The 9,333-nt window shown below is 42.2% G+C and overlaps 2 protein-coding genes and 1 long non-coding RNA gene across 7 annotated transcripts in view; 2 read left to right on the top strand and 1 right to left on the bottom strand.

Annotated features, from left to right (window-relative positions):
* Positions 1-156: 156 nt before the first annotated feature.
* LOC110537503 lies at positions 157-1,521 on the top strand. The gene is made up of 2 exons (XR_002475639.2): positions 157-331; positions 813-1,521. It is a non-coding gene; the product is annotated as an uncharacterized LOC110537503 (long non-coding RNA).
* A 1,990-nt stretch (positions 1,522-3,511) lies between these two features.
* Positions 3,512-8,127, bottom strand: eral1 (Era-like 12S mitochondrial rRNA chaperone 1). 2 transcript variants are annotated; one of them, XM_021623593.2, is made up of 11 exons: positions 7,769-8,061; positions 7,205-7,369; positions 6,868-6,995; positions 6,664-6,741; positions 6,446-6,492; positions 6,293-6,354; positions 5,917-6,029; positions 5,407-5,730; positions 5,069-5,218; positions 4,702-4,782; positions 3,512-3,734 (listed from the first exon to the last, which is right to left on the bottom strand). In XM_021623593.2, the coding sequence occupies exons 1-11, from the start codon at positions 7,872-7,874 to the stop codon at positions 3,612-3,614; spliced, it is 1,377 nt and encodes a 458-aa protein (XP_021479268.1). In that variant the 5' UTR covers positions 7,875-8,061; the 3' UTR covers positions 3,512-3,611. The 2 variants fall into 2 exon arrangements, with proteins under 2 accessions (XP_021479268.1, XP_021479269.1); XM_021623594.2 differs by lacking the exon at positions 6,664-6,741 and having other exon boundaries at positions 7,769-8,127.
* The window catches only part of LOC110537500 (protein FAM222B), a 94,399-nt gene continuing 92,358 nt past the window's right edge, over positions 7,293-9,333 (top strand). For 3 of the 4 annotated variants that reach the window (XM_021623588.2, XM_021623584.2, XM_036937468.1), the window contains exon 1: positions 7,293-7,426. The gene's annotated coding sequence lies outside the window, so the exon portion shown is untranslated. The remainder of the gene's footprint in view (positions 7,427-9,333) is intronic. The other variant, XM_021623591.2, reaches the window with a different exon arrangement.

The following is a 9,333-nucleotide window of genomic DNA, read 5'->3' as shown; positions in this document are numbered from 1 at the left end:
GAGATGTCAAACACCTGTTGTTGCAAAACTGTTTGGGGTCTGATTAGAAGGGGTGGGGGCATGTCATTGGTCAGAGACAAACTGGACCAGACCCAGAACATGATAGATAAGGGGACCAGAGCTGTGATGTCATCACCATATGTAAATGAGCTGGTGGCCTTAAAGGAGACCATTCCAAGCTGTCAGGGGTCTGTGAACAACCTGGTGCTGTTGGAGATGTGCTGGTGGTTGTAAACCAGAGCAGCGTGTTAAGAGCCCCATCAACACCCTTAAATAACACTTTGTTCTTCAAGAGGAGACTGAGGACAACGCAGACAGAACAGATGTGGAGGTGAGCACTTAAAGGCCAATTCTGTGATATTTACAGACGTTTTTGATCACCTAACCAAGTCACGAAACATCTACCGCTGTCGGTTGTGCTTCATTAGAAGGTGGATAATTAGGGGAGAGAGCTGATGTTTAGAGAAGGTCCTCTATTATGAGGATCTGCAAATGTTGTTTTTTAGTTAACCACAAGCAATTGCATCAAAGGAACGCATGTACACGCTATCGATATAATGCAATGTGGGACCTGCACTTGTAATAGGACTCCTCAAAAAGATTTGGACACCTTACATTTCTGTGGATCACGCATGCATTTTATGTCTGGGAAAATATAATATAATTCTAGAATATAGCATGCATATTATTCATACCCAGGGTGGTTGACTTCTCAATGTTAACACGTTAACAACATATTGACTCAAACCGCTTTCTCTACATTGGTTTGTGTGTGTTTAACATGTAATATCCATTCTCTTTTTTTCCAACAGGTGTATTCATTTAGGTGAAGTCATCATGGGACATTGTATGTTGGTCTTGTACCCTGGACAGGATATCATCATATACTGTAAGTTCGTTATGGTGACACTACAGTATAGATGATGTACTATCCAGGGTCTCATTCCCCCTTCTAGCCACTATCAGCACCCACACACACTGTCGATGGTTGGAAGCTAGAGGGTGGCGATCAAACCGTTACCATTACTGAGTTTTAGCAATGGTAAGGGTTCTATTGACGCCTCTCAATGTCATAGCTACAGTAGTACACACACGAACGGATGGACAGACGCTGCTGGCGGTTGGAAGCTAGAGGGTGGCGATCAAACCGTTACCATTACTGAGTTTTAGCAATGGTAAGGGTTCTATTGACACCTCTCAATGTAATAGCTACAGTAGTACACACACGAACGGATGGACAGACGCTGCTGGAAGCTAGAGGGTGGCGATCAAACCGTTACCATTACTGAGTTTTAGCAATGGTAAGGGTTCTATTGCTGCTTCTCAATGTCATCTGGAGTTGCGATAAAGGAAACTAAAAACGGGTGGACTGGACTTTTCTTCCTTGCAACAAGGAGCATTTGTTTACAACAGATTAGTAATACCAAGAACCAGAATTGTGTATAAGAACTGATTTAGATATTTTAATTGTAAGGTGTTTTTTGACTTGTGAAATAAATGTTTTAATTCAAAACCAAATGACTATCAATGTCTGGGTGTACATCTTACTCTAAAGGTGGAATACTGTTACCAAGGTTACCACCTTAATGCATTTGCAGTTTATACATACAATTGTATGAATGTTGTTTATTTATTCAATTTCATATACACAGTGTACAGCTTTAAAAAGCAGTTGGTTAGTCTAATCTGAGATCAAGTCTAGCATTCTACACAAGTTAGCAGTGTAAATGTCAGTAATCAATGGAGAGCAGCTGTTTCTGTACACAGTAAACAAGACATCACAGCCCTCTCTGTCTCTTCATTGAGACACTCCAGCCTTTCCTCTCTTTTTCGCTCTTTGCCCTTCCTTTAGGCCACAGAGGGCACACACTTGTTATTCATCAAGGTAGCCTGGATAGAGAAAGAAGCTCAGAGCAAACTCACAGGGAGGGGGAGAAATGAACCTAATCACTATTATCTGACCCATTTTACAAGCAGGTTAGCGCTCCATTTTGCCTTCCATTAAAGAGTTGACAATTCAGTTCTCGGGCTGAGTTTTGCTATGAGAGAGACAAAAGAAAGAGTGATAGAAATGGAGGCTTGAGGGGACTGCAATGCTATGGGCAGCTGAGCAAGAGAGTGCGAGACGGAGATAGGCAGGGGCTGGATAGAACAACAGGGACATTCGACAGACAGAACATGACTGTGCTACTCCCAGTTCAATTATCAGCAGGCCAGGCTAGCAGAGGTCTACTACCAAGGGGAAGCTTCTGGAAGCCCAAGATAAACCAGAAACCTTTTCACAGCTCGGCCCAACCCCCACCACACACACAGACACACACACACTCCACATCAAAATATAGCTGTTTAATTAAGAGGTCAAAATTGAAATTAAAAGAAAATCTTACAGAAGCTCTGAAAGGAAAAACAAAATATCTGCAAGTCATCTTTTACATAAGAAGAATGCTTATGCAAGAACACAGTATTCTGACCCTTGAGAGAAGTGACTGTAGATGAGGCTGGGACCAAGTTCCGGGGGAGAGAGTGCTGTCTCTCTGTTTCTGATAGCTATCTCACTAGCTGACTCATGATGAGCCTTTACAAGCTCTCAGCAGCACATTTTAGCTACAGGTCTGTCCAAAGCCTATTTCCCCTCAGGAAACTAAAAAGATTTGGCATGGTTCCTGAGATCCTCAAAAGGTTCTACAGCTGCAACATCGAGAGCATCCTGACTGGTTGCATCACTGCCTGGTACGGCAATTGCTCGGCCTCTGACCGCAAGGCACTACAGAGGGTAGTGCGTACGGCCCAGTACATCAGGCTAAGTAGCCTGCCATCCAGGACCTCTACACCAGGCGGTGTCAGAGGAAGGCCCTAAAAATTGTCAAAGACCCCAGCCACCCCAATCATAGACTGTTCTCTCTACTACCGCAAGCGGTACCGGAGTGCCAGGTCTAGGACCAAAAGGCTTCTCAACAGTGTTTACCCCCAAGCCATAAGACTCCTGAACAGGTAATCAAATGGCTACCCAGACTATTTGCATTGTGTGCCCCCCCCTTTACACTGCTGCTACTCTCTGTTTATCATATATGCAGTCACTTTAACTATATATTCATGTACATACTACCTCAATTGGCCCAACCAACCAGTGCTCCCGCACATTGGCTAACCGGGCTATCAGCATTGTGTCCCACTACCCACCAACCCCTCTTTTACGCTACTGCTACTCTCTGTTCATCATATATGCATAGTCACTTGAACCATATCTACATGTATATACTACCTCAATCAGCCTGACTAACCGGTGTCTGTATATAGCCTCGCTACTGAATATAGCCTCGCTACTGTTATTTTTCACTGTTGTTTTATTTCTTTACTTACCTATTGTTCCCCTAATACCTTTTTTGCACTATTGGTTAGAGCATGTAAGTAAGCATTTCATTGTAAGGTCTACTACACCTGTTGTACTCGGCGCATGTGACAAATAAACTTTGATTTGATAGTCAAGAAGTAGAAACCAGTCAGATCTTTCCTTGAAAATAGTGAGTCCAACAGTGTTCATTTCCTATTCACAAGGCCACCATAAAACTGTCCCCCAGATGATCATAACACCCAGTTCATCATAATCCTCGTCAGTTCTTCACCTTCACAGAGAGCCTCAGCTTGACCTCCCTGAGGAACACTGTGCTCAGGTCGTCTCCAGCCTCTCTGGCTATCCTGGCAACCATCTGACCAGCCTGGCCAATCACCATTTTCTGTCATCAGGAGAAATGAAGGACAGAGGAAATACAGTACAATAATATGAGCATGCATTTCAATATGTCAATGTTTTAAGTCCACAAGAGGGCCACAGTTACCACAGCAGATATGAAGAATGTATACTGTAATAATCACTAGGTCCTAACAACTAAATATACAGTAAATCAATGATTTTCAACTTTGTCGCCATTCCCTTAGCTGAATAAAAACCTAGAGAGCAGTCTGGTGCAGGGGTCAGGTTTGAATCACTTTGAGCACTGCTGCACCAACGCAGATGTAGGCTCACATCCATCCAGTCTGTCTGCCATTAAAAATGTATGGTTTAAAAAGGAGTGCTCAAATATTTACAAGGTATTACAGGCTAAAGAAGACTCCGGGCATCGTGACTTGAAACTCATGAGTCTGAGGACACAGTTTATCTACACATGTAACTATCAGTATGAGAACACATGGTAGAGCAGCTTCATATCTCCAACATTAGGTGGAGATGGGTGTGACGGGACACAGATCAGTTGGCCTGAACTCCAATTCAACTCAGAAAGTAAACTGAAATTCAAATTTTACTCATTGCTCGCAATTTCAATTTGCAATTTCAATTTACTTCCTGGAATTGACTAAATTGAAGTGGAATTGACCCCAACCCTGATAGAGATATCACGTAGAATCAAGCTGTAGACTCACAATGGGGATGTGATTTTAAGGGAGGAGGAAAATAAGTCAAAGAGACGGTTCAGATGAACTATCTATCGACACATTGACAGGTCTTTGTGAAGGGCCAAACCATAGAGCGTGGAGCCTCGCTCCGTCTACAAGAAAGTTCCAGTAGCTTTTCTCCTCGTCTTTATCTCCTTCCACTGATGGCTTCTCACGTGTTGTGAGAGTGGTGCTCTTTGACATGTTTCACAACAGGGGACATATCAAAATCTACATTGAAAATAGTACTGAGAAATGCAGCACACTTACCATGTGACTTTCTTTCTTCACATACAGTTTTACTGCTATATCCAGCTCTCCATTCTCCCTGTCGTGCCACAAGTCAATGGCCTGCAATTGCGAGAAATAAAAAGTTAATATAATTTCAAAAGTAGTACTACCATGAGTATTTCTCTATATGTGCTACATCTATATCCGGCATACAGATAGATATTAGGGACTAAAGAGTCAAAAATCATTGTGATTGGACACTGGCCCTACAATACATCTCAAGCTGGGATGGGAGATAGTGCTTGACAGTTAAGATGGTTGACACATGCACACGCACTATATCGGCATATGAGTGCAGTGCATTGTCTGGCTCTGCAGTCTGTGTGTGTCTGTAATGACGAGTCACCTGCGTCATTGTGTAAGGGACTTCTTTGGGCAGATATTCCAGAAGCTTCTCTCTGACAGTGTTGGTGCAGATCTCCTCAGGAGTCTGATCTGTCAGGACATCACTGTGGTATTGCCAAGACCCAGGCTTTGCCCCCACTACTAGGTATCTCTGTAGAGCAGACAGACAGATGTCAACAGAAATGGTTAATTGTTAGTTAAGTGTTATACATCAACATAGCTACAATTGATGTCCATGGCTTTCAAATAACTCAAATAATTCTACATTGAATGTACTTGTCAACTTAGTATTAGATACATTGCTTCATAAGTCCCTATATCACCATATGCTAACATTACCTTCAGTGTCTCCACATCCTCTCCATCCACAGCAGAGAGCATGAAGACGTCCTTGAAGTGAGCCCAGCCTTGTTGGGTCTTCAGAGCCCTAAGCTGCTCCTTACTCAGCCCTGACTGGGCCTCACTGCCCTCACCATGAGCCACATCACCACCCGGCTTGTCCTCATCTCCAGACCCTGATGTCCTAGCCTCCCTGTCTGTCCTCCTCTCAGCCCAGGGTGGTTTGATCACCCTGCGGACCTGCAGCTTCCGGCCGTTCACCACTCCACACGTCAGATCTGCTGTGATCTCCAGCAACCTGCTCTTGCTCTTCAGCATGTCAACCTGTGCCATACACATTACACAGTTCATGTGCCAATTCATGTAGTAGACAGTTCCTAATTTATTACATCATAATAATGCATAATATCATATGACAACCATGATCTCACCTCAGCACATATGATCAGTTATTATTGACAAGGCCATGGAGAGGATGAGGTTTGCATGCATGTGATAAATAAGTTGTACCTTATTGAGAACTAGGACTGCTGGGACATCTGGGTATTGGGTCAGGCATTTCAGGACCTCAAAGTCTAGCTTGTTGCAGGCCCACTTGTCTGACACATCTACCATTACCACCACTGAAGCAATAACAACAAGAAGAGGACATTAACATGATGGCATAGGCCAGTGACACTCACGCATAATCCTATATACATGAAAAATCAATGCAGTGCATTGACATTTGCCCACAAAATTATTTATTTCAAATGAATTGTGAAAATGTATGGGACAACATACTGTTTAAAAAGCATAGACTAGACTGGCTTTAAAGCAATGGGCGAGTTATGGCCGATCATCTGAGTGCCCGAAAAGTTGCAAAAAGTGAAGAGTCACACAGTACCAAGACTAGCTTCCTTGACTGTATTCCAAGGATCCTCGAGGAGAGACTTCTCCAGCTGGTGCCTGTGGAGAAGATAAATAGCACCGTTGGAAATTCATTTATTTCATTTTATCACTATAATACCACAGTAATGAAACATGTGTAACAAATCACCTCTTGACTTTTGTAGGTGTAGTGAGTCCAGGAGTGTCCAGTAAAATCTAGAGAGACAATGTATAAGTAAGCATGTACAAGTTTGGTTCTAATCTAATACATCTAAAGTTTGTATATTGGGCAGATACTGTACATAATGTAAGACTGCCCTGAAAAACAAACAAACACTTGTCAAATTGCTGCTATTCTAAATGCATGGTCTGTGAGCTGATTCTCACAATTTGTGTGTCGTCTTCTGTGAGAACGCCAAGGGCACGGGACCGTGTGGTGTGCACTTTCTTGGAAACAGCAAACACCTATGATCATGTTCAGAGAAACTGGTGTTCATGGAAATACACTCCTGACTGACTTAAGAGTGACTCATGATGCATATGTGTACAACTTAAAGTGAAGAAACTGGCCATTACAATAAAGTAAAGTACCTTTCTGCCAAGCAGTTGGTTGGACAGTGTGGACTTCCCAGCATTTGGGGCACCAATGATGGCCACTCTTAAAACCTTTGAGTTCTCTGGTTGATCTGGATCCTTCACCAGCAATGATAATTGTTCAGCTGAAACAAGAGTTTAGGGGTTGACTTATCAGATGTATGAGTAAAATATGAAATACATAATACAGATCTACAGAATACAAGGGCATATATATATAATAATCTTAGACATTCATTCAGTGCGCAGTATTTCGATAAGGCGAAACTACTGCGATGCCCTAAACCCGGAGTTAACCAACTCTTTAATTTTCAGAGGCAGCAGTTGTGATTACCGCTGTCGGGCAGAACTGAGGCTGGATAGTGATAAAGAGTGTCATCTGTCTCCGCCGCTTTGCCTTTCTCCAGTCTGCTCAAAAACGCATCCGATGTAATAAAACAGGCAGGAGTGAAGCGAAAACCGTGTCCATTATTGGTCCCTGGACGACGGGCAGCCCATCCTAAACCAAAGCAACAGAGACATCGAGATTATCACCATCACTGCGTAGACTTGCCAGGTAATTTATGCAACTGTTATGCCTAACGTTAGTTTACAATGACGCACGAATCTGACTTTTTTTTCTCCAAATGAATTATAGCTAAATTACATGTATGTAACCTGACATCAATAGATCAATTTCTTCAAAATGAAATAACTAACGTTGGCTGACTATATCTGATTAGCTAGTCAGCCAACTATAAGGTATGGCTGTCATGCCTGACAAGAAAATATAATAAGACATTTGTTTCGGACAATATTAAGTATATTTCTGGATAGGGGAAAGGCTATTACATTTGCATCATCGCTTATTAATTTGAGATATTAAATCTTGTTTAGCAGATTAAGGTAGATGACTGACCCGTTCTGAGAAACGGTGACGCATTTTCCAGTGGCGCAGACACGTTAGCAACTCTCGGGACACGTAAAGATTTCCCGAAAATCGAGATGCTCACACGGAAAGCCATTTATGATATAAACTTATCTGGCCGAGCTATCGCTGAAATTCCAACATACTTCGGTGACTCTATACGAAGCGCAAGGTTACTTCATGGCAGCATGATCGCTTACTTTCACATTGAACTAGGGGCGCAGCCATGATGGACAAACCAAAGAGTGGTTTTGTCTTGGAAGAGTGTCTGCTTGGTGATTGTGGCGAGCATTGGCTTTACTGCCCCCTAGCGAACAAGAGGAAGAAACGCCAGTGATCTTTCTTGCTTGGCTTCTGAGGCCATCTATCAAATGCTCTCAACCCCAATCGAAAATGGTTAAAGCAATTTTGGAACACAATATAGAAAACCACATAACATAGAGAAGGACCACATTACATCCATGATAAATAATGTATCTACTGAGCCATTGCAATTGGCCACAATAGCAATCTCTCTGCTAATTAACTCTGGTAAAATAATACAACTGAAAGTAAATTAACTTAAACTTTTAATGATAATATAGGCCTATGGATCATCAAACAGATAAAAATGGCTTGATAATATACATGAAAAATATAGCAACAGACAAGTCTGCCATTACAGATTGTCAGTCCAAGTGGGCTATGTATGTATGCACCACAGTTTGGAAAAACACTGTAGTCGAAACACCCTGGGCGTTAGGACTTAAAGCAATGCGTTATCCTGGGGAATATGCAGCAAAGCTGCCAAAATGGCCTTGCTTACTAATTTCAAGTTTTTAATGTCACATGTGGCATACAGTGAAATTCCTTTCTTGCAAACTCAATTTACCACAAGAAATTGACAAAAAGGAGATTTGATCATCCAAAATTCTGCACTGAGGTTAATTTGAGAATAGGGGAGTGTATTTGTTGTTGATAGATTTGATTTGTTCTATTTTATTATGTTGTTTTCATTCTCATCGCAAGTAAAGCAAGAGAGAGCAGATGTTTCTCCATAGTCCTTTAAACATGCCGGCTGCTTGTTAGTCCTCCAGGACCCACTCAGGGTGGAACAAACACCTCCACTGGGAAGAATGATGAAGGATATCAGGTAGCTCACAATCTGTCATCATTTAACTGAAAGCTCTGCCGAAAAAGAGGGAGCAGCAAAAATAGAGCCTTTAGCAGACACTCACTGTAGAATATACTTTTAATGGAACTAGAAACTAAAGGATATTTGAGGATCAGTATGTTTGAGCTGAGCTCTCTCTCTCTCTCTCTCTCTCTCGCTTTCAAACACGCACACACGCATACATGCACGCACAGCCACACATTCATTCAAGGCCATTGCTCCCTCAGGGCTTTCCTCACATGGCCATCAAAGTTCTTTCTATGACTGCATTAACTTTGGCCTTCAAAAGGGGAAAGGGCTCTCTCCAAAAATAACTAAATGACTGTGCCTGCAAAACATTTACACAAAGGGAAAGGGCTCCCTCCAAAAATAACAAAATGACTGTGCCTGCAAACAATTTCAT

This window comes from Oncorhynchus mykiss, chromosome 12 (genome assembly GCF_013265735.2).
Source record: "Oncorhynchus mykiss isolate Arlee chromosome 12, USDA_OmykA_1.1, whole genome shotgun sequence".
Taxonomy (NCBI): Eukaryota; Metazoa; Chordata; class Actinopteri; order Salmoniformes; family Salmonidae; genus Oncorhynchus; species Oncorhynchus mykiss.
The sequence above is the reverse complement of the archived record's forward strand: the minus strand, read 5'-3'. Positions and strand labels throughout refer to the sequence as shown.

Coding starts and splice junctions, on each gene's coding strand:
- eral1 (XM_021623593.2), bottom strand. CDS start 7,874: ATGGCTTTCCGTGTGAGCATCTCGATTTTCGGGAAATCTTTACGTGTC. Junction 5,731..5,916: donor CAGTCCTAGTTCTCAATAAG/GTACAACTTATT, acceptor TGTATGGCACAG/GTTGACATGCTGAAGAGCAA. Junction 5,219..5,406: donor AGGATGTGGAGACACTGAAG/GTAATGTTAGCA, acceptor TCTGCTCTACAG/AGATACCTAGTAGTGGGGGC.